General features: G+C 33.7%; 1 protein-coding gene across 2 annotated transcripts in view; it reads right to left on the reverse strand.

Annotated features, from left to right (window-relative positions):
- Window positions 1–895: 895 nt before the first annotated feature.
- The window catches only part of USP8 (ubiquitin specific peptidase 8), a 73,533-nt gene continuing 48,567 nt past the window's right edge, over window positions 896–25,861 (reverse strand). For both annotated transcript variants that reach the window (XM_074234689.1, XM_074234688.1), the window contains exons 9-20: window positions 25,286–25,430; window positions 23,242–23,465; window positions 19,759–20,298; window positions 15,267–15,353; window positions 14,228–14,308; window positions 13,471–13,733; window positions 11,556–11,768; window positions 9,371–9,581; window positions 7,549–7,785; window positions 7,079–7,221; window positions 2,785–2,917; window positions 896–2,616 (exon numbers count right to left, since the gene is read on the reverse strand). In XM_074234689.1, coding sequence (XP_074090790.1) covers window positions 2,431–2,616; window positions 2,785–2,917; window positions 7,079–7,221; window positions 7,549–7,785; window positions 9,371–9,581; window positions 11,556–11,768; window positions 13,471–13,733; window positions 14,228–14,308; window positions 15,267–15,353; window positions 19,759–20,298; window positions 23,242–23,465; window positions 25,286–25,430 — 2,463 coding nt within the window. In that variant the 3' untranslated portion in view covers window positions 896–2,430. The remainder of the gene's footprint in view (window positions 2,617–2,784; window positions 2,918–7,078; window positions 7,222–7,548; window positions 7,786–9,370; window positions 9,582–11,555; window positions 11,769–13,470; window positions 13,734–14,227; window positions 14,309–15,266; window positions 15,354–19,758; window positions 20,299–23,241; window positions 23,466–25,285; window positions 25,431–25,861) is intronic.

Here is a 25,861-nt window from a genome sequence, read left to right on the forward strand (position 1 = left end):
TTCTTGTAGTCATTCATCATTGCCTTTCCTCCAAAACATTCCACTCTTCCTGACTTGCCTATCATTGTCAAAGGGCACTACCATTTTCCTAGTCACCCAACTTTGCAACCTTAGCATCCCATTCATCTCACATATCCAATGTATCGTCAAGTGCTGTTTTTTCCTACCTTTACAACATCCATTATACACATCCCCTTCTCTCTACTCACACATTCACTGGGATGATGCAGGATCTCATATCACATCTGGACTAATGCAGTTCAACATACTCTGATGCAAAGCACTAGACTTTTATCTAATACTCATACATGAGATGCCATCTCCAGACTCCATGTCTTTTTACCTGTCTGGAATGTCTCCACACCTCTCCTTAACCTCTTAATTTCTTTGGGATATTCAGCTTAAATCCTGCCTTCTCCAAGAGACTCTTCCTGTTCTCACCTTCCAGTCTTGTCCTCTCAGCTCAACCCTGTATAAAAGTCATCTTCTTCTGAGATTACTTCTCATCTGTGCTGGAGCATATCCTGTATGTTCAAAGCTGTTTGCGTATTTGTCTCATTAAGAGAATGCAAGTTTCTTGTAAGCAGGGATGATACAATATATCCTAAAGATTTTAATGCAGTTATAAACTAATAAGGCTAAAAACTACACTAAGATTGGGGGAGGGGGTTTGCAAGGCAATGGGGTTAAGTGACTTGCCCAAGATCACACAGCTAGGTAATTCTTAAGTGTCTGAGGTCAAATTTGAATTCAGGTACTCCTGACTCCAGGGCTGGTGCTCTATCCACTGCCCCGGATTAAGATTTTTGAGATGCCTTGTATCATGCTTTTATTTCTAGAGCTTAGTGCAGAGCCTGGCTTTTAATAGGTACTTAATAAATGATTCGTGACTGAATGATATTCACTGACTTTATTTCCAGAGAAAATAATTCCCCTGATGAATAAGTCACTCTATCCATAATGATCCTCTGATCACATTTATAAATCATGCTTTAAGATTAGCAGGGCATTTTACATATATATTATTTTCCTTGATTCTTTAAAATAAACCAGGTGAGATGTTGTTGTTATTATTATTATTATTACCATTTTTGTGGATCATTCCAGGAAAGTGAGTCTGAGAGAAATGAAGTGATTTGTCCAGAGTCACTTGGCTATTAAGGTTTTGAGGTAGGATTTCAACTTTGGTCCAGTGCACTAAGCTGCATATGAAGCTGCCTCACTTGTAAAACTTGATTACAATGTACTTTATGATGCAATGCTCATCCTTTAGTTTTTTTCACATTTCACTTCTGAAACATTCTAGAAAAAGGTCTTAATTCTAAGTTAATATACTTGACTTTGTCTACTGACTTAGAGACAAATAACTGTTTTATTCATTGCTTTTTTCAGTTAAGACCGGCTATTACAGTGTCAAACTCAAAAGGTACATAAGGATCCCTGCAGGTGGCATGGTGATTTTAGTTTTAAAATGTACTATCTATGTGCTATTGTATTTTCATTTATTTTGTTAAATATTTCCCAATTACATTTAGCTCTGGTTCAGGCTGTACTCAGGAGTTGTGGGGTGCATATTTGACACCTCTGGTTTAAACAACCTATTAGTTGAGTGAAGGCAGTAGGATAAAACATAAATTGAAGTTGGCGTTTATGGTTCTTCTGTGTTACATCAGACAACAGAAAACTTCAATCAAGACAGAACACTTAACAGCATTTTGGGATTTAAAATAATTTCCTCATTGGGATTTTAATGCAGGTGTACATGAAATTTATATATTAAAAAATTAAAGAAAAGTTTCATTTCTTTTTTAGAATAAAGTTTAAGTGCACAAATACATCCCAAAGCCAACATAAAAATAGCTTTGCTTTGTTGTGTTTCTAAAAAGCATTTTAGTTATTTAGAACAGGCAAAGAAAAAGCAATCCTCTGAGTTCTAGGCTTCACGAAAGGATTTTTTTTTAAATTATATACATAGGTCTGATGTGCAAGTATGCAATAAATATATACACATACATTCCTACCTGCTTTACATCATTCTAGAGTATTCACAGTAGAATCAAGCTGAGGGTTAGAAATGTGAAAAGGCCATAACAGTGAAAAGAAAAATAAAGTATACAATGAGGTTTAGGCCAGGATAAGAATGCTTAAATGAACTGCAAATAATGAGTTATAATTTAATTTGGGAGTAGACTAAAAAAGTTGTTTTTGAAATAAGTAGAATCTATAAAGGATGCTTACTGTAATATTTATTAGATGTTGTCAGCTTCCTGATAAAGTAGTAGCACTGACCTGAAATATTTAGTTTCAGTAACACAGCTCTCACTCTTATGTCTCTTAAATTGTTGTGTATAACTACTCTGCTTCTTACTATGCATTTCTAGAGTTGTGCTGCAGTGCCTTAAAAAAGAGCTAGCTTTCTACATACTCTTCTTATGTGGCTACGTCTGTTACTCGTTGTTCCAATGATGTGTAAAAGAGGATGTATGCTGCTGAGGATCTCACAGAGGACACTGAGATATCCGATACTTCATGATCATCAAATTTAAACCATCGTTGTCTTGCAGCATTTTTACAGTAGGCAGTGTAGTGTCCTCCATCCAGTCCGCCATAATGATTCTATAATCAAATAGACATGAAACCAGTTAGGAAAATTCAGTTAAAAGTCTTAAAAGAGTTTTCTCACAGAGGTAAGAATGAATGCTTCTGGCCACCACCATTAAAAACAAAGTTTTTTGGTTTTGTTTTATATCAAAGGTCTAAATTTAAACTTAATGAGGTACTTACTGAAACTGAAAACAGATTGTATCTCTTCAAATTATTCTTTGGACCAATAACATATTGTGATAAATCAAGATTTTCTAATGGAAAATCTACAGATGTTTGTAGCTTTTGCTTCCATCTTCCATCATAGGAAAAACTGTGGAACATAATGTTAATATAATTAAACAGAGTACCTAAAGTTCATAGAAACACTGCTTTAAGTCTTTCTATAAACTTTCCATATCATAATTATCTATACATGCATCTTATTATGGTCTTTGTCATAGCCTAATTAACTCTTTTTCCTAATATTCAGTACCCTGCATGCAACAAGCACTTAATATCTATCTAAACTGAATTCTATTACAAGCCGGACTTAGTCATATTGCAAAGATCTATAGATCATTTTGAAAATTACATTTCCTATATTTTCAGCCACTGCAAGAACAGAAAGGGACAATATTATGAAACTCTGATCTCTTGGAACTGAAGGGCTGCCTACTGCCTATTATTGAAGCTTCCTTCTGCAGGATAACAGTGTTCAAAACTATCGGCAGAAGAAGTAAGGCCAGATAACTTTAAATAAGTCTTCCTCTTGTTCACTTTACTCAATGACTCCTCCTCAGGCAAACTGTCTTGCAAAGCATACTATAAATGCTGGGAACTCAAGAGAGCAAGCCATTCAGGCAAGTTCAAATACTGTAAATTTTTCAGATAAACAAAAAATAGTAGACGTTCCCCAAAATTCTTTTCTTATAATAAGGGCTGTTTATTCAGCATCTATAAAGTATTCTTTTTTTTTTTTGCAAGACAATGGGGTTAAGTGGCTTGCCCAAGGCCACACAGCTAGGTAATTATTAAGTGTCTGAGACCAGATTTGAACCCAGGTACTCCTGACTTCAGGGCCGGTGCTTTATCCACTGTGCCACCTAGCTGCCCCCTAAAGTATTCTTTATGGAACAAAACACTATGGTGTGGGAGTCAGAGGCCAAACAATAATTCTGATAGGATTTCATTTTGTGAAAACATTGTTCACACATGTACATTTGTGCCAACACTGAACATCTGACCAAATAAAACAAGACTGAGTGAATTTCACCACCTTTTGTTCTCTGTCAAGTGATGGCTGAATTTTATGCCATACACAAGTGGTTCATTACTCTCTTCTATAGGTGTTTTTAATTCTGTAGTTTCTAGGAATATATATGATTTCAAGGAAACGTAAAAAGCGGTAGCTCTTTAAAAACACATGTCAATTCTTACAGATACTGCAGGGATTACTGGTGTGAGGAAGTCAAGTGTTTTAAGGTTTATTCAAGGCCACAATGAAATGGTACTGGTCACATCAAAGGATAAAGGTAAAAACAAAAAAACAATGTCAAAGACTGACTATTGATGTTAATGATTAGTCTACAGTTCAGCAGAGGCTTCCTGAACTTGGAAAAACAGACTGGTTAAGGGGAGAGGGGAAATTTGCTAAACATGCTAAGAAGTGGTTTTCTTTCTTTTCTCTTAGGTCTAATTCCTCAAACACAAAATGACTAACATGAAAATATGTTAAACACAAAAGTACTCATACAACCTTTACCAGATTCTTCACTGCTAAGGGAAGAGGGGTTAGAAGGGGAGGTGGTAGAAAAAATGTGTAATTTATAAATTAGCAAGTAGATGAATGTTGAAAAAATTCCATAAAGTGAAAAAGTAAATATCGATAAAAGAAAGCAACTCCTCCCCAATACTGTGAAGGAAAAAGTTTGTCATAAGATAATCCAAAGCTTGGAATGCTGAAGATTGGAAAAGTAATTTTTACTTATGAAACTCATTTTTAAAAATAAGACTGGTTCTATTTCTCAGAGGCTGAAAGTGTAAGGAATTATTCACAATTCTTAATCTACGACTGGCACAGGAGGTTTTGTTTCCAAACTGGGTCAATTCATCCCTTCTTAGATAGTCCACTGGGCTCTGTTCTTGGGACTACTTACCATTTAAATATCAAACTTGGTGCATATACTCAACTGATATAGCCCCCTGAACTCAGGAGGACTGTTAGCTTCAGACATCTAAGATGAATGCCACCCCAATCAGGTGGAAACTTTTTGTTTCCATTAAGACTTCATTTATCGACAAAGTCTGAGTTTCTAAAATCTGGGATTCTTAATTAAATTGTAACCCCACCCCAGGGATTTTTTAACGTTCAGTGTCCCCCATTAAGAGTAGTGATGAATTAATAAACATAGACAGATAATAGATTTAGATGATAGATGGATACAGATAACAAGAAGCAAAAATAATAATCTCCCAACAGAAATGGAATACTTTATTATGAAGCTGTACCAGGCTCCATGTCATAAAAAAATAAAAAAAAATAGATTCATGGTAAATAAACATGAAGTGGACAAAATCAGGAGAATATTGTACACAGTAATAGTAGTATTGCACAATGATCAATTATAAATAATTTGGCTATTTCAGAAATAGAATGATCTAAGATAATTTCCAAGAATTCACAATGAAAAATATTTGTCTTCATAGAAAAAATTGGTGGAAGTCTGAATGCACAATGAAGATTACTTTTTAAACTTTCTTTTCCTGTCTTTTCTTTTTACAACATAACTGTTAGGCAATTTTTTTTTTTGCTTAACTACATTTGTAACCTATATCAAATTGTTTGCCTTCTCATTGAGGTGAGGAGGGAAGGAAAGTAGGGAGAGAATTTGAAACTAAAAATTTTTTAAAAAGCAAATATTAAAAATTTTTACATGTAACTGGAATTTTTTTTTTAATTTACATTCTATGTTCATACTTCTTTGATCCAGCAATACCACTATGGGGTCCATACCCAGAAGAGATCATGAAAAAGGATAAAAACATCACTTGTACAAAAATATACATAGATCTTTTTGTGGGGGTAAAGAACTGGAAATTGAGTAAATGTCCATCAACTGGGGAATGGCCAAACAAATTGTAATATATGTACATCATGGAACACTATTGTTCTATTAGAAACCAGGAGGGATGGGAATTCAGGGAAGAAGGATTTGCATGAGCTAATGTTGAGCGAGATGAAGAGAACCAGAAGAACATTGATCACCATAACAGCAACATTGGGGGTGATGATCAATCAATGGACTTGCTCATCTTACATAAGGGACTATTTTGAGGTATCTGAGATGGAGAATACCATCTGTATCCAGAGAAAGAATTGGGGAGTTTGAATAAAGACCAAAGACTATTACCTTTAATTAAAAAAAAAAATCTTATTATGTAATTTTGCTATCATATTTTAGTTTATTTTTCCTTAAGGATGTGATTTCTCAACACATTCAGTTTATAGCATGGAAACAATGTAAAGACTAACAGACTATTTCTGTGTGAGGGGTGGGGGGAGGGAAGCAAGATTAGGGGAAACAATGTAAAATTAAAAATAAACTTTTTTTTAAGGTTTTTGCAAGGTAAATGGGTTTAAGTGGTTTGCCCAAGGCCACACAGCTAGGTAATTATTAAGTATCTGAGACCAGATTTGAACCCAGGTACTCTTGACTCCAGGGCCGGTGCTTTATCTACTGCACCACCTAGCCGGCCCCAATAAATAAACTTTTAAAAAAAGAATAAAGTAGATGCTATATACCTAAAAAAATTTATATTCTAGATTCAAGGTTAGACTTGGAAAAATGGTCTGATCATTTAAGAAGAAAATATATCATAGATGTATTATTTTTATGATGAAAATTTAAAATATGTTAAAATCTTGAAAACTCATTGCCAAACCATGTAAAACAAGTGATTGTAGAAAAAGGACATATGTACTGCACATAAGCTTTTTGAAGATAGAAAAAAGTTGTAAAGTTTATTAGATAAGTAAACAACTATTTTATATTGCCCCATTAATTTGCACAACTGTGAACACAGAGAATATTTCAAGTAAAAATAATACTAATAAACATTTACACAGAACTTTTTTGTCAGGTACCTGCTAAACATTTTACAAATATTTCATTTGATCCTCTCAACCACCCTTTTTGGTAGGTACTACAATCATCCTCATTTTGCAATTCAAACAACTAAAGCAAACATAGGTTAAATGACTTGCCCAAGATTATAGACCTAGTAAATGTTCTAAAGTTGGATCTGAACACAGGTCTTCCTAACCACAGGCCTGGTGCTCTAACCACTTTACCATCTGGCTGCCTCAAGTCATCACAGGAGAAGCATTTTTACTCTTCTGGTCACACTATCTTCCCAATAAAACAAAAACTTATCAATGTTCAATCTGTATCTCTGGCTGATTTCAAGGATAAACTTGCTCTCGTTTTCTTACCGTTTCAGATGTACTAGAAGAACAGGTGGCAACTTCCAGATTTCTATTTTTTTCATTGAGTCCCTTCTAGTTTTGCAATGACTACAGTAAAATCTGTTGTTATCTGTGAGTTTTTCCTCTTTGGAAAATAATCTAAGGCAATCCTAGAAGAAAAAAAGTCACCTCAAAGACTTAAGATAATAAACATCATTAAAAAATTCCCTCCATTTTGGCTAACTAGGTCACAAATCAGATATCAGAGTGTGCTACTTCTGCCTCAAAATTACTGAATGTAAAATCACTGTGGATTTTACAATCAAAATTGTATGTATAGATGGTATATGTGTGTGTGTGTGTGTGAACACATACACACATATTCATAAAAAACCATAACATTTTGGCAGATTTAAGCAGTTTTTTCAGAAATTAATGAGACAAATATATAAAAGAAGCATTTTAGATAATAAAACATCTTTTAATCTGAAGCTTACCTGTAATGTACATTTACTTGTAGATGCTAGTGGTAATGACAAATACATAAAAGCCTCAAATGTCCTAGATTTTTTGTGACAGGTGAGGCACTGTACTGTGGATTTGAACTGGCCCTGAAAAAGTGCAACGATAATTGACTCATTGAGTTGTTTGTGCTTCTGCCAGGCATGTTCAGCTGCTTTGAAATCATCAAGATGATCATTATTTTCTTCTTTATATCTCTTTCGGTTATCAGCCTAGAAATGAAATGAATGCTCATTAACCTAAGAATACCTATTACCTAAATACATAGACTTAATATTTATAAATCCTACTGAACACATTGACCAGGAGTTCTCAAAGATTCTTGCTAATATTTCTCAAGTGACAGAAGAGGCTGACACTGGATGATTAGCTATGGAAAACTTAGTGAGAAGCTAATCCTTCAGTGTTTGAAATGAGGGGACTGGACAAGTTCTCTAAGGATCCCTTCAATTTTATAATCCTATGGCCTGTTTATATTATTTAAAAAGTATATTTAGGGGGTGGCTAGGTGGCGCAGTGGATAAAGCACCGGCCCTGGAGTCAGGAGGACCTGGGTTCAAATCCAGTCTCAGACACTTAATAATTGCCTAGCTGTGTAGCCTTGGGCAAGCCACTTAACTCCATTGCAAAAAAACCTAAAAAAAAAAAGTATATTTAAGTAATAGCTTTAGCAAAGATTTTTCCTGTTGAATCTAAAATGTCTGGTGAAAAGAGTTCTTTTATCAAGCAACTGGATTTATCTGTTGCAGAAATTAGTGAAAGTTGTTTTTTTTTAAAAAGATACTGATGATGGTAATAGTGAAGGAGATCCTCTTTGTGTGGAACCGACAAGCTTCATGCTAAAGTCACAACATACAAATTTATATTGCCTTCTGTTGGGGTATGGAGTAGGGAGGGGAAAAGGGAGGGAGGGTAAGAGAAAAAAACTAAAACTCAAAACCCTGCAAAGAAGATGATTGGTAGAAACCACCACTGTATGTAACTGGAAAACAAAATATATAATGGGGGAAAAAAATCTATATATAGTATAAAGGACATAAATATTGTAACACAATACAAGGTTATATAAAGTCAGAAAAACAAAACTGAACTCAAGTAATTTTGCAGGCAAAGAGTATAATTGCTTTTAGGAAAAAAATAAAGGAGGTAGGAGATAAAAATATTCAATTTAAAGTCAATTATGGGGGCAGCTAGGTGGTGCAGTGGATAGAGCACTGGCTCTGGAGTCAGGAGTACCTGAGTTCAAATCCGACCTTAGACACTTAATAATTACCTAGCGCTGTGGCCTTGGGCAAGCCACTTAACCCCATTGCCTTGCAAAAAAAAAAAAAAAAAAAAAAAACACAAAAAAACCCCTAAAGTCAATTATGATCAAGATTTTGGGGTAAAAATTTCTGCATTTGGATTTTAAAATATTCCTCTACACAAATTGATTTTTCCTCTAACTTGCAATATCATTGGTATAGGGAATTCCTTAAAAAGTCCTACCAATGCATTTTCAGTTCACTGTTCTGGAACTTACAGTCTTAGGGATTTAATAGGGCAATGAGAGATTAAGGGACCTCCAGGGTTTCAGAAGTAAGTCTTGAACACAGGTCTTTTAGACTCTGTAGACAGTCTTCTAACCATTCCACATGAATGCCTACAGATACAGTGCTACATGGATAGACAACTCTCCTACCAGATAAAAAGTAAACCCAACACTATGACAACTGAAATAGCAAATTTAACATACAAAGATTACTACTAAGTGATCCAAATGAGCACCTTGAAATATTCAAAAATAAAATTCCTTACTTTATTCAAGTCTTCATGGAGTCCATCCATTAGGAACAGAAGCAACTCTTGTGAGTCTTGCTGGCTGTATCCTGAGAACTGGTCATTGATCTTCCCAATTGTAATTTTAAAATCCTTTGGACTGATATACCTATACTGTCCTGTCCACAGAGCCTTCATGATTATCCCAAACTCCTCAGCCACTTCCCCTTTATGCCCCAATAAATTCGACCTTTGCAAATAAAATAAAAATTATTATAAGCAACAAAATAATATGCAAAGATAAAACATGTTACTTTAAATATCAAAATTATTAACATACTTTTAAATATTCCAGATAAATTTAGTTAACATTTTTAAAGCATTTACTATGTAAGGATAAATAATTAAAATAAAAAATTTATATGTATAAATAGCATATTTACTATGTACCAGTCACCATACTAGGCATCTTACAAATTTTTTCTCATTTGATCCTCACCAAAAGCCCTGGGAAGTAGGTACTATTAGAACAATTTACAGATAAGGAAATTGAGACAACAGAGGTTAAGTGACTTGCCAAAGTCACACCAATAAGTATCTAAGGACACATTTGTACTCAGGTCTTCTTGACTCCAGAAGTGGCTCTCTATCCATGGATCCTCTAGCTCAAGGCTGTCCAACCTTTTTTTTTTTAATTTAAGGCAATGGGGTTAAGTGACTTGCCCAAGGTCATACAGCTAGGAAATAGTGTCTGAGACATGATTTGAACTCAGGTCTTCCAGGTCAATGCACCACCTAGATGACCCACAACCTTACTTTTTAAAGTATTTAAAAAGTTACTGAAACAATAGACAATATTTTTTGATTTGCCATTTTAGAGCTCTGTGGTAGCTTGGCTTCATTTACCAAAGCATTTAGAAAACCTAAAGGGGGCCACATTTTGGACAGCCCTGCTCTAGCTGACTACTAGGTGCTGGGTGAGATGGAATTTTCAACCTAATATTCTAATAGCTTGAGATTAAGGTCAGAGAGGTTGTTTAGCTCCAGATAGTGGAGGACTTTGAATGATATGTAAACTAATTCGAATTATACTCAGTAGGTATTAGAGACCTTTACACATTGCCATGTACTGTCTGATCCAGTAACACCTGCTGACATGACCAAGACACTCCCATCTCTTGGCTCTGGCATTTTCTCTTACCATCCCATTTCTGAAATATTATTCTTCCTCATCTTCACCTATTGCCTTTCTTGGCTTTACATCACAACTAAAATTCTATCTTCTATAGGAAACTTTTCCCAACCCTTCTTGATGTTGGTGCTTGGCCTCTCATTTCCTTTTCTCTTGTATATAGGTTGCTTGTACATATTTGTTTCCTTGTCTCCCCCATCAGACTGGGAGGTCCTTAAGGGCAGGAGCTTTTGCTTCTTTTTTGTATCTCCAGAGTTTAGCAGTGTCTGGCACATGGTGACCAAAGGCCCCTGTGGGATAATGGAGGGGGCAGGTATTGAAGTCAGGGGACCTGGGTTCAAATCCCATTCCCTGCTGACAGCCTCTGGGTGGCTACTTCTGGGGGCTTTGGTTTTCTCACTTTTAAAATGAGATGACCAAACTTTTCAATTCTTGCAGTCCCTTTCAACTCTAAATTCTAATTCTGCCTTAATCTCCATGTGAGGAAGATAGATAGGGTGGTACTGAAACATCTAAGCAAGTGGTCAACATCAGTATGGATGAATTTTAGAACAAAAAAAATTTAAAGGGAAAAATTCCTAATATATTTTTTCCATGCTGATCTTTAACAAAAGTTTTATTTTAACCCCAATCTGACACAGATTTAGTGTGTCAAATGTTATAATTAACTCTAACTTAGGCCCCAAGTCTCCTCCCTTCTTCCTGAGGAATAAGAGACAGGCTCACTATCTGTGTAGGTCAAACTCTTCCTCTCTTCTGTATTCCTCTATATTTATCTTCCACATTTCAAAAGGGAAAAAATGAAGTTCACAATATATCATTAAACCTGTCAAAAGTCTGAGATTATTTCTACTTTTTTTCTCTTTAAGAAGAATGTTCTCTAATGTGACTTATCCAGATCTGTATGAAATTCAGTTTCATTGATAAAAAGTGGTAGTATGCCTTACCAACAGAATAGCAAACAAATTGTACAACAAACACAATAATTTCATTCCAGACCAAAGACAGTAAAAGAAGCTGTTTTAGTATTACCTATTAATGTCATCCTGATAAAAGTTTCTATTGAAATAATCAGCCAAATGAGGAGCATTACATAGGCACTGTAATATTGAATTCATGTAGCAAGTGTTTCCTAAATTACGAAGTCCAGTAAGAGCTGGTCCTGATCCTCCAAACACAGGATTGAGATTACGAATCTGAGAAGCAGAGAGTCTTGAGATTTCAGCTTTGGGGTAGCATACTGGCCTAGGAAGGAAAAATAAAGTCACTGAAATTTTGTAAAGCTATATATAAATCAGTGGTGATGCTAAATCTTATGTAAATTCACTGTTAATGAGTCAAGTGGCAGTATCTTTGGCAACTGAGCAGTGAGTTAAACATTTACAAGGCAAGAGTCCCCCATGGCAGGACTTTTCTATTATCTAGTTGCATCCTGGGCACTACCCCCTACCCACCCCACAACAGAAAAAACTAAACTACAACCTGGGACTACTAATGTCAAAGAATCTCTGAGGACTTTTAGGAAAGGCAATATATACTCAAAGAAGAGAGAGAGAGAGAGAGAGAGAGAGAGAGAGAGAGAGAGAGAGAGAGAGAGAGAGAGAGAATGTTTAACATTAGAAGTTTGCCTTCAAAATCCCTTAGTCCTAAAAAGAAGGTTGAATTTTAAAAACATCCACTGCCCAATAGTTGAATTCAGTGAAAAACTTGGAAATATCTCTTGGGCAGTTATAAAAAAAAAGAAAGAAATGACACATATATCTATGTGGTTAGGGCAACAAAGACAAGTCTTGGAAGAGAATCTTCACTATTATGGTCTAGTTACTGAACTTTTTCTTTCACATTTTTTTATATGTAATTGGGGTGACCTTCACAAATGACACAATCTTTTGCCACTATCAATTTAACAGAGTCAAGTCAGAATATGTAACACAAAAGGACCAATTTATAATTTTCATAAATTCATTTGCCAAGTGAGAATTTCAAACTATTTAACTGGGCTTTGTCACCAAAAAATCCCCAACAGAAACCAAAAAAAAGTCACTTAGTTAAATAAATATTTCTTAAGTATAGATTTTTTTATTTGGGTGAAAAATACTAACCACAAAGCTCTCCTCATATGTGCCTGAAAAGAGTCACTGAAGAAAAACTAGTTCTTTTCTTTTTTTCAGGTGTTTTTTTTTTTTTGCAAGGCAAATGGGGTTAAGTGGCTTGCCCAAGGCCACACAGCTAGGTAATTACTAAGTGTCTGAGGCCGGATTTGAACTCAGGTACTCCTGACTCCAGGGCCAGTGCTCTATCCACTGTGCCACCTAGCTGACCTGCTATTACTTTTTATACAGTACTGATTAATTTTAAATGTAAATTAAAGCATTCCTTTTATGACTTTTTTTTGCAACATTGCTAGTATGGAAATATATTTTTCATTTCTTCATATAAATAATATCAAACTGCTTGTCTTAAGGGGAGGCAGGAGGGAGAAAATGAATATTAAAATATAATAAAATAAATAAAACAATAAATTTCTATATATGATTGGGAAATAATGCAATAAATAAAAAATAAATTGCAATTTTTTAAAAGCACTGTTTTCTGAGAAAGTGATCCTCAAAGTAGAAAAAAAATGATAAAAATTTTGTAAGATAGTGATTCTCAAAAAGTGATCTGGGAGCCAGAGTTTGCCTGTAAAGACCACGAGTCTGAAGGCTAATATATTCTTGTATTAATATTGAGAATAGTGATAATGATAATAATAACAGTTTTATTTCTGGTATGAAAAATTTTTATCACAGTGCTCAATAATATTAAGATCAACATTCTTTTGACTCTAACATACTTTTCATTGTAAATGAGACATTTAACAAAAACTTTTGATTCCCATTAGGCTTGGGAATCACCGCCATAAAATCTAATGATGATCCTAGCTTTTGTTATTTGATAGACTTACTTGTTTTCCCGATTGACTGCTGGAGTTACTGTTGGTTTCTTTTTTTCCTCTTCCTGAATGGCTTGAGTTATATCTGGGGAGGAGTAGGAGCGCTTCAGTTTGGAAGGTTCCCTATCCCGCTCAATAGGAATCTGTGGCTTGGCTTTATGAGTTGGAGGGGTAGAAGTAGGAGCAGATGAAGGAGTCATTTCCGGTGGATACATATGAACACTGTTGGTGGGTGAATGGTAATAACGAAAGGTTCCAGTGATTGGGTCAAGGAACTTAGATGGAAAGAAAAAAAAAGGTCAAACAAGCCAAACTACCATTATATAAAGCTATTCCATTATTAAAGACATTTTTTGGCTTTGAATAATCTAAGTATGGTAACTGCAGAACTTCAGTAACTAGCTAAATAAAACTTACTTAGCACAGGCCATTCAGATTTCTAGATCATAAATTTTTTGTAATGACAAATGACAAAATTGTCTATGCATCCCCATGAATCTTTCATGTCACATTATTAGAAGTCCAATTAACATTAGGGAAAAGAGTTGTGAAATTTTATATATAGTGAAATTATATATATATATATATATATATATATATATATATATATATATATATATGAAAATAATTGAATTAGGGAAAAAAGGATTAACTATCTGAATATTTCTAAGTTTGGAAACAGTAACACATTAATTTATAAAGAATACAAAAAATAAAATAATATTTGAGTAACCCTCTTGTTTTCCTTTGTAGTAATTTTGACTTTTACCTTGGCCCAGCCTGAAGGCAATCCTGGTACTATCCTTCCCATTTCTTCACTTCGAGCTCTTGTCAGAGGCTCTCGCTGAGACTAATGAAGAAAAAGAAACTTAATGCTTATATATGAAGATATGAATTAAGACATATGCAATAGAGTACAAGAATATTCTCTTTGCCTTCTGTCTTTAAAACTTTCTGAGAACTAAATTCCTAAGTTTTCTGATAGGCTATTTTTCTTTATTTAAGGCATTACAATTTTTATCTAGTTGGAAGTTTCTGACAGTGAAAACTATGATGTGAATATGGGTGGTAAAGTAGCAGGAACTAGTGGGAGAATAACCAGAAACACTTCAATTTCAATAAGCAGACTGCATATGAACTGTGGGAGACCTCTGCTACTAAGTCTTCTTTTTAAGTAATCTTCCTTTTCTCCTATCCCTATTCTTAGCATACTTCAGAAATATCCCCTCTTCTATAACTGTTTATAGTCTCTTCATAAAGTATCCTTCTTGGGACAGAGAAGCTTTGTCATTAGTACTCTTTATAATAACCAATTTCCTTAAACAATGAATACTCAAGTATCCAAATCGAGTTCATTACAAATATAGTCAACAAAAGTTGCATGCTAGTAAATGATCTTTTAAAATGAAAAGCTTGGGGATAAATTACAAAAGACAAAAGGGCTAAAAGTTGATTAAAAAAATAATCTACTTATAAATTATTTATTTACACTTTAATATTTTAATAAATAAAAAATTATTACTTAAGTTAACAATTGGAAATTGAGGGAAAGTTCATCAATTGGGGAATGGCTGGACAAGCTATAGTATGTGTTTGTGAAAGAAAGAAATTACACAAAATACTTTTAGTAGAAGGTTGAAAAGACACTTTGCAATGTATTAGTCATATATTGATGCTGTAGATGGAATAATACTGCTCTCTCTCCTAGAAAGGAAAACTTAAAAATCAATAGAAATGATTTAAGACAATCAATGTTGGGTGCTACAGATTTGTAGTCCTTTTCACTTCTTTCCAAAGACTTTACTTACTTTAGGTCTTTCATTATCTTCAGTACTTTCACTAAAAGTTCCTGCCTTTGGAGCTCCAATTTCTGGTTGTCCTTTAACATTAACAGGCTGGAAAATAGTTAAAATTTTATAAGTGAAAAAAATATTTATTTTCTTTCAACATAAAAATGTATTTGACTGAAAGGTAACATTCTACATTCACATGAAGAAGATACATATGGCACTGGGATTTAGCTGCCAGAACTATGAAAGACTATCAACCCAAAGGCACTTATATCAGTTTGAGATTTTATAGGGCTCTAAATATGAGAACAAAAATAAAAATGAATTGTTAAACATTCGATCATGGTAGGGTGACTGTGTCATATTATATAGGTACCAAAACTTGCTATACCTGAATGCTTCTTTTGGCAAAGTCTCTTGCGAGTTTTCAAGTTCTTAAGGACAGTCACTATGAGAAAATGAGTTTCAGTGGGATACTGGATCATGGCAGTCACATTTTTCACTTGGAATTACTTAAAATATTTTAGTGAAACTGTTATATCCTTTTACTGGTGGAAGTCAAAAGACTTAGCATAATGCTAAGGTGAGTATGCTGCAACCCTATATTTCAAGTACTTTAAAAACTAGTAGGATTAAATATCATACATTTTAATGTCACAGGTTTCTATCAAAATCTACTTTTTCTATCTCACTTAAAAATTTCTACAATAATGCTTCATTTCTCTGGCAAGATTAAGAAATAAAATGCTCCACAGAAGTAAATTTTCCAGGTATCTGAAGCTTCTTTAAGGGTCAAATGAAAAAAAGTTTAACCATTTTTGATGGAATTCATTGAAAAATATTAATATAATTACTTACATTTTTAAATGGTCAAGGTATATGACAATTTATTCTTGATGAGTCAAGGTTAGAAGGTCAAATGGTCCAAAGTTACCCCTTATACTAAATGATGGTTAACCAGGTCTTTTTATTTTATCTCTTCTAAAACTATGGTTTTCAAGTAGCAATCCTTATTGCTATCAGAAATGGTTTCTATCTAACTTGTTATAAGGGTAATCATATATAAGCAATGTCTACAAGATTCTTACATACTATTACTCCCCCTCCATTATATCCAATCCCTCTCTTAGTATTTTAGTATTCTATCCAATGGATGGGAATGGATAAAGTTAGTTTAGGTGATCACTACACACACACACACACACACACACACACACACACTCTAATGGAAGGCAAGAATTCCAAAGAAAAATGGAGTAACTTTTCACACCAATAAAGTCAGATCTATATACAACTGGAAAAGGATTTAAATGCTCATGGGTAGGCGGCTGAGCCAATATAATAAAAATGACAATTCCATAATCAGTGCCATTGGCAAACTACCAAAGAATTATAGAGGTAAAAAAAATAATAAAATTTATCTGAGGGGTGGCTAGGTGGCATAGTGGATAAAGCACCAGTCTTGCAGTCAGGAGTACCTTGGTTCAAATCTGGTCTCAGACACTTAATAATTACCTAGCTGTGTGGCCTTGGGCAAGCCACTTAACCCCATTTGCCTTGCAAAAACCTAAAAAAAAAAATTTATCTGAACAAAAGGTAAAGAAAACCAAAGGGAAATCAATGAGGAAAAAAGTGAAGGAAGGTGGCCTAGCCATACCAGATCTAAACTGTATTATAAAGTGGTAATCCATTAAAATAGTCTGGTATTAGCTAAGAAATGGGTGGATCAGTGGAATAAATCAAGCACACACTATCAAGCACTAAATGACAATAATTTAGTATTTGATAAACCCAAAGATCCAAGCTTTCTGGACAAGAAATCACTATTTGACAAAACCTGCTAGGAAAATCAGAAAACAGTAGGGTAGAAACTAGGTTTATTTAGACTGATGAGACCTATATAGATCAATACCAAGACAAGGTCAAAGTGGGTATATAATTTAGACATAAAAGGTAATACCATAAGCAAATTTGGGGATAGTTTACCTATCATATCTGTGGATAAGGGGAAGAATTTAGAACCAAAGAAGAAACAAAGAGCATTACAAAATGGATAATTCTGATTATATTAAAAAAGGTTTTGTACTAACAAATTAATGCAGTCAAGATTAGAAGGAAATCAGAAAGCTGGGAAAAAATTTTATAGCAGGCATCTTGGATAAAGGCTTATTTCTCAAACATAGAAAACTGAGTCAAATTTATAAGAATACAAGTCTTTCCCCAAGTGATAAATGGCCAAAGGAGATGAACATTTTTTCAGAGAAAGAAATCAAAGCAATCTACAGTAAGATTAAAAAATACTCTAAATCACAAATGATTAGAGAAATATAAACTAAAACAACTCTGAGGGACCACATACCTATCAGACTGGCCAACATGACAAAAGTTGAAGGGGATGAGGGAAAATTGAGATATTAATTTACTGGAGTTGAGAACTGATTCAACCATTCTGAAGAACAATTTGGAACTATGCCCAAAGAGTTTACCATTTGATCCAGTAATACCACTACCATTAGAGCAAAAGGGTGGGGGGTGGGGGTGGAGAAAGAGACCTATTTGTACAGAAATATTGATAGCAGCTATTTTTTGTGGTAGCAAAGAACTGGAAATTAAGGGAAAGCTTATCAACAGGGGAATAGGTGAACAAGTTGTGATATCTATTTGTATTGAAATACTTTTGTGCTATAAGAAATGATGAATGGAATGATTTCAGAAAAACCTGGAATGGCTTAATTGAACTGTTGCAGAATGAGGTAAGCAGAACCAGAACACATCACTTAGTAACAGTAATATTGAATGATAAAACTGTGAATGACTTATTCTTAGCAATAAAATGATCCAAGAAAATTCCAATGAAATAATGAAATAATGAAAAATGATTTGCCTCCAGAGAAAGAAACTGATGGAGTCTGAATGCAGACTGAACCATACTATTTTTCACTTTTTTTGGTTGTGTTTTCTTCTACAATATGACTAATAGAGAAATATGTTTTACATGCTTGTACATGCATAACATATCAGACAGCTTACTTCTTCGAAGAGGAGAAAAGGGAGGAAAAGAGGGAGAGAATTTGGAATTCAAAATTTAAAAAAGTAAATGCTGAAAATCTTTTACATATAAAAAGAGAAGCATATTATTTTAAAAAGAAGAAGAAAAAGAAGTAATGGAGTAGCCCTCATAGTCAATAAAAAGTCAGAAAAGTTGTATTGGGGTACAATTTCAAAAATGATATATCTGTTTGAATTAAGGCAAACTATTCAGCATCACAATAGTACAAGTCTATGCTCCAACCACTGATGATGAAGAGGCCAAAACCAATCAGTTTGATGAAGACCTACAATATCTTTCCAGAAATAGCCCCCCAAAAAGACGTCTTTCATCAAAGGAGACTGAAATGCTAAAGTAGGCAATCAAAAGATAATTGGAATAACTGGCAAATTTGGCCTGGGAGTATAAAATGAAGGAGAGCAAAGACTAGTAGAATTTTGTCAAAATGACTCTTTGCTCATAGAAAATAATCTTCAATGACTCAAGAGATGGCTCTACATGTGGTCATCACCAGATGGACAAGAATGAAAACAGAAATATATATTTTACAGTCAAAGTCAATTAAAACAAGTTGGAGTTGACTGTGGTTCTGATCATGAGCTTCTTAATGCAACCTCAGACTTAAATTAAAGAAAGTAGGGAAAATCATAAGATCAAGTAGGTGTGATCTAAATAACATCCCTTATGAATATGAAGTAGAAATGATGAATTGTTTTAAGGAATTAAATCTGATAAAGATTTTGTACAGGAAGCAGCAAAAAAAAAATTCCAAAGAAAAAGAATATCAAGATAGAAAAATAAGATGACTGATGAGGCTTTGCAAACAGCTGTAGAAAGTGAAAGGTATAGGAGAAATAGAAAGATATAGCCAACTGGTGGCATAATTCCAGAGACTATCAAAAAAAGATAAATGTTTTCTTAAATGAGCAATGCAAAGAAATAGAGAAAACAATAGAATGGGAATGATAAGATCTCTTCAAGGAAACTTTAATGCAAAAATGGGCATGATAAAAGACAAAAATGATAGGGACTTAAGCAGAAAATATTAAGACATGACAAGAATACATAAAAAAACTAACTTCACAAGATCTTAATATCATGATGGTAATTACTAATCTAGCTGATTATTTCAAATGGTTAAATTTATTGCCAATAAGGTACTCACTAAAACTAATTTTCAAAGGCCTATTCCCAAAAAGTGGTTTTACAAAGGACTAGACAACAGAGAATAGAACTATCAACATATCTATCTCCAGGAGCACCACCTCTTCTGGAAAATACATTATCAGTATCAACAGCATTTCTATAGCACCATCTCATTTGATCTTTACAATGACCCTTAGAAGATGATGGAAAATTGGATGACTGAAATAAAGTGGCCTGCCCAGGGTCACATAGCAAGATTCTGGGCCTAATGCTCTCTGACTGATGGTCTGTTCTGAGCTTTTCTGAGTTACTTACCTTGCTGGGTCCTGGCTCAGCCAGCCCAGATGCATGGAAGACATCTGCTACTGGTTTCTTCTGAATTTCTGGTGTTTGACATCCTTTCTCTCGGTCTTCTAGGGGCTTTGTAGGCTCTACTGTTTCACGCTCCATTTTAGTTGGCATTTTTGTTCCTCCCACATCCTTAGCCTCCTTCTTGTCACTTCCCTCATCCTCTTGTGGTGGCATGGCTCCCTCCTTTCTCTCCTCAGTTTCCACATTCTCTCTGGCTTTATGTTCCTGCTCTTCCCTCTTTAGTTTCTCTTTCTGTTCTTCTTGCCGCCTTTCCCGAAGTTCTTTCTCTCGTTTGCTCTTCTCAATCAGAAGTGTAGTTTCTGCATGAATACGGACCTTTTCCTCCTCTGTTAAAGCATCTACCACTGGGGCATATAGTGGCTTTGTGGAACGATCAGGAACAATTTTCCCATTCTGTGGAGACTGATGATCAAGGTCTGTTGCTTCAGATTTTAGTGTATGATCATCAGGCAATTTGGTTGGTGGCTTTTTACTGCGATCAATCTGGAATAATAAAAACAAAGTATAATATACATAGTCCTGCTATCAAAATTTCAGGATATTTAATTTTAATTCTATGAAACTATGTCTTCATAAAATAAAGGTAGCTCCACAAAGAGATAATTATCTATAGGTGTCACTGGGACACCCTGTAAAAGTTTAGAAAGTTTAGAAAGAAAAAAACTTAAAACCTCAAATAAGGATGTAATCCATTAATTTAATATAATGTATGGATAAGAATTGCTGTCTTCTGACCAAAATAAAAGCATGGAAAGTATGTAGTCATTAAATATAAAAAAAATTTATTCTTTTTTTAATGTTATTTTACTTTTTCAATTACATGCAGATATAGTTTTCAACATTCATCTTTTTTTTTTTAGATTTTTTTTTTTGCAAGGCAAATGGAGTTAAGCAGCTTGCGCAAGGCCACACAGCTACGTAATTATTAAGTGTCTGAGGCTGGATTTGAACTCAGCTACTCCTGACTCCAGGGCCGGTGCTCTATCTACTGTGCCACCTAGCCGCCCCAACATTCATCTTTTTGTAAACTTTTGAGTTCCATATTTTTCTACCTCCCACCCCTTCCCATGACAATAATCTGAAATAAATTATACATGTACAATAATTTTAACATATTTCCACATTAGTCATACAATCTCCTTTTTTTTTCTTTTGATTTTTGCAAGATAATGCGGTTAAGTGACTTGCCCAAAGTCACACAAAAAATAATAAGTATCTGAGGCTGCATTTGAACTCAGGTCCTCCTGACTCCAGGGCTGATGCTCTATCGACTGTGCCACCTAGCTGCCCCCAACTTTGTTTTTTTTTAATGAATTGAGCTATTTAACAGAGAATTCAAGTCAAATAATTACTACAAGTAAATGGTCTAAATTCCTTATTCATGTTTCTTATCAATTTTTAATTAGAACAAAAGATATAAATTATAGGGAATAGAGGAAACAACTCCCTTCATCAAACAGCCCTATTCACCCTTAGCTGCATTTTGTTTCCAGGTTTCTCCTGCCTTTATACATTCCTCAGTCCAAACAAGTTGGTACACTAAAGGGTCAGAGTTAAAATAATTTTGTTTTTGGAACTAAAAAATTGCTAATTTCCAATCCATATAACTGAATAACAAATCTAGAGTTTAATATTCATTTCTGAAAAATAATAAATTACCATCATGCCTATTTTGCCTGACTTATTAAAGGAAAAAAGATCTTACACAATAAAGAACCTTCAATTTTTATCAAAATGAAACTGCCACAGTTGGAGATATAGTCTTGGAGTCAGGAAAAACCTAAGTTAACATTCTGCCTCAAGACACTCCTTAGCCATGTGACTATAGGCAAGTCACTTCTATCTCTCAGACTGAATTTGCTCATCTATAAAATGAGGAATATAGCTCACAGCATGTTTTAAGATTCAAATGAAATAATATATATGAAGAGCTTTATTAAAATGAAATACTATATAAAAGTCAGCTATTATTAAACCAAATGTTTTTTAATCAAAACCTTAACTATAAGTCATCAATACTTGAGAAAAGAAATATGAAATGTTACTGTTGAAAAATGAAACTTCAATTGGGTGAGAAGTCCAAAATGGAACCAATTTTAACTTTCATCTTAAAAACAAAGGTCTAATGAATAGAGGAAAATGTTGGGATCTTTTACTCTTTTTTTTTTTTTTTTTTTTTTTTAGGTTTTTGCAAGGCAATGGGGTTAAGTAGCTTGCCCAAGACCACAAGGCTAGGTAATTATTAAGTGTCTGAGACCGGATTTGAACCCAGGTACTCCTGACTCCAGGGCTGGTGCTTTATCTACTGCGCCACCTAGCCACCCTGGATCTTTTACTTTTTAGGTATTTTTTGTAAAGGACTTTAAATTAAAATTTCCAAAATATACTTGCTGTTTGCATGTGGAAATTTTTTTTTGGGAAATTTATCAGTTGTAAATCATAATCAAATACCAACAACAGAAAGCCTATATCTATTCTATGAAATCATTAAGAAACTGGACCTGTCATTTCCTTGATGTAAGGATTCCCTTTACCAATGGAGGGTAGCAACTTCTTTGAAATATCAGCTTAGAGAAGGAATATCTACTGTACTGGTCACAAAGCTAGGATGTGTCAGAATCAGGAGTAAAATCCATTTCTCCTCACCTTCAAAACTAGCTCTCTAGTCTTGGATATATGCTCTCTCTATTATAGTATACCTCTGTTGTAAACAGTATTCAGGAAAATACCAGAAAGATAATTATTATGAGAATGAATTCCAAGGGATTGTTAAATTGTTTATAATTTTTTTTGTTTTATTGCATAATATATTTGATTGAGTTCTAAAACTGAAATTGCAAAGATTTAAGTTCAAATTTCATCTTTGACCCTAGCCATGGTTTCCTTATCACAGGACCCTGGATTTAGAGATGGAAGTGACTTTAAATGTCATCAAATTAATTTCCTGATTTTATAGTTAAAGAAACTGAGGAACAAAGAATATTAGTGTCTTGTCCAAGACCATACAAAGTTGTAAGTAGCAACATCAGGATTTGAGAGCAAGTTATATAACATTAAATCCAATACTTTATTCCACAACATCACAATGGGTATTGCTGTAAAGATCAAATGATCTTGAAGTGTAATTCTGAAGGTGTCAGGCACGGACTGTCACTATTGTTGTTGCTGTTATTATTAAGCAAACCTTTAAATGAAGTTTAGTCTAACAGCTTTGATAGACTTTTATAGTCTTTTGTAGACTTTCATAGCATTTGTAGTAAATGGATTTGAATTATAAGAATTTCATCTAAATTTAACTACAAAGTCAAAGATATCTAAATTACTATACATATATTGTTTTAGCAGTTTTATTTTGTATAGGAAAAGATATCTATTAATCACTGGAAGAAGACAGTTACAGGCTTAAATGGATTATTAAAAGCATACCTGAGGAACATTTTTCACAATACATGTTGGATTAGGTACAGATGAACCATCACATTTAGAAGCAGTAGCAACTGGTCCAGCTGGAACTAATATACTAAGTGATCCCATCCTCTCTTGAGTATTTCCCAATTCTGCATTTTCATTAACAACTACAGAAGAAGGTTGTATCTGGGCTGCAGGGTGAGTGATAATTGGCTCTTCTAGTGAAGGATATGTAAAATCCACTAGAAAACACAAAAATAGTGTCTGAATTTAATTAAAAAAAGAAACTTTTTTCATAAACCAAACACAACATAAATAACAGCAAGTACATTACTCATGTAAATACTATACTCAATCTAAAATCAAGAGCCAACATTGTGTGTAATTAAGCTAAACCAGAAGTCATTCCAGTAAGATCATGGAAAACACGAGGATTGTTCACTGTCACCTTTAACTGTACTAGATATTTTCTTAGCAAAAGGCAAGGAAAAAAGTTGAGAGAATAAGCATAGAAGAAACAAATGATTACTTTTTTGCAAATGAAACAGAATATCCTAGAGATTACTTAAAATTAAATGAAATAATAACTTCATCAAAGTTGCATTTATAAACTAAAATCCATGTAAATCATCATCATCCTAATAAATTCCAGCAAAAGGGAGAGATTCAATTTTAAAACTATAAAATGTATAAAATATTCAGACTACCCACCAAGATATATACAGAAACTATATAAATATAACAAAACACACAACTTATCAAAATATTAACTGCTCAGGCACAGACTGATTCAATATAATTAAGATGACAATGCTAGCTAAATTAGTTTGTTAATTTAAAGTCATTCTAATCAAACTACCAAAAGATTATGTAACTAAAAAAACCCAAAACAATATAAAACTCATTTGGAGGTCATAAAATTCAAAGAAATTAATTGGGGGGAGTAGGGAGAAAGGAGTCCCACAGTACCAGATCTGACTAGATTAGTATCGAAAATACCCTTCAAAACTATTTGATATTGGTTAAAAAAAATAAAGATCCAGAAATAGTATAGATTAGGTAAACAACATATTACAGTAAACAAACTTAATAGTTTTGTGGTCTAAAAAACCCCAAAAACTTGTTACTGAAATAAGGACTCATTATTAGACAAAAACTACTGGGAAAATTGGACAATAAGCCAAAGCAATAATCCAAAGTTAGGTTAAAAAACATTGTATGCCAAATACCAAGATCAGTTCCAAACATCATGATTTACCATAAAAAGTCACATGATAAATTAAAGAAATACTGAATTTCCTTTCAGATCTGTGGACAGGGGAAGACTTCCTGATTAAAAGAGCAACAAAGAGTATCACAGAAAATAAAATGGACAATCCTGATCATATAATAATAATAAGAAATTTTGCACAAACATACTGAATACAGGTAAGATTAGAAGGGAAACAGTTAACTGGGGGAAAAACCTTTGAGGCAAATCTTATTCCTATGCTATATAAGGAACTGATTTAAATTTATAAGAGCAATTCCCCAATTAGTAAAATGTCAAAGAATACAAACAGCAGTTCAGAAGGGATATGAAAATTAAGCAACCCTAAGGTTCCACCTTGTATTGATCAAACTGACAAAACTGAAAGAAAAGGAAGGATATGGCAGGGATAAGAGAAAAATGACACTTTGGTGCACTGTTAGTGGAGTTGTGAATTGGTCTAGCCATTTTGCAAACCAATCAAAAGGTTACTAAACTGTGTATATCCTTTGATTCAGCCAGAGATGACAAAGAAGAAAAGATTTTCTACATCAGAAACATTTATAACAATTCTTTTTGTGATGTTACAAATCAGAAACTAAGAAGGTGCCTATCAAATGGAAGAACAGCTAAATAAATTATGGTATATGAATATAATGGAATCCTACTGCACATCTAGTCAGGTACTAATGAAAGAATCTATTTTGCTTACAAATGAAAATATAATCAAGAATACAATCTTGCACTATTCAAAGGTAAAAAAAACTAATTTTAAAACATTTTAAAATATGCAGTTTTTAAAAATGTACGTACATGAGATAGACACTTCTTCAGTCTTGCTACGGGCAGGTGGAGTTACCTTAGCATTTGTTGTAAACTGGGGATAGCAAAGGAGCCAGTTTTCATAACCTCCTTCTAAAACTAAAGGTTCATTCTTTAAGATAGTTTTACTTTCCCACTACAAAACAAAATAAACATTTATTTTTTTTAAAATAGAAGCAATTTCATGGAATGTTAAAATATTCTAAAAGCTAAATTTTTAAACCATCTTTATTTGAAACTCGTCAAGAGTAATTTCTACATTTACTAATCTACAAAAAGCAGCTCTTTCCCATTAGCACTCAACTAAACCAGAACGCATATAAATGCATCCAGTATCTGCAAAGGATTCAGCAAAATAATAAGTATTGAAGCCACAATGCTTAGATAAAAATGCCATGTCCCACAACAGAATATATTGGATAATTTCTGTTGCTCCATCTTATAGTTGACTAAGATGTATTGAACTATGTAAAGAAATTAAAGAGTGTTTTGTATTTGTTAGGAAAAGACATTATTAGAATATGAGTTCATTCTTTAATCACCCTATACAGTTTAAAATGTAAGTGA

Source organism: Macrotis lagotis, chromosome 4 (genome assembly GCF_037893015.1).
Source record: "Macrotis lagotis isolate mMagLag1 chromosome 4, bilby.v1.9.chrom.fasta, whole genome shotgun sequence".
NCBI lineage: Eukaryota > Metazoa > Chordata > Mammalia > Peramelemorphia > Peramelidae > Macrotis > Macrotis lagotis.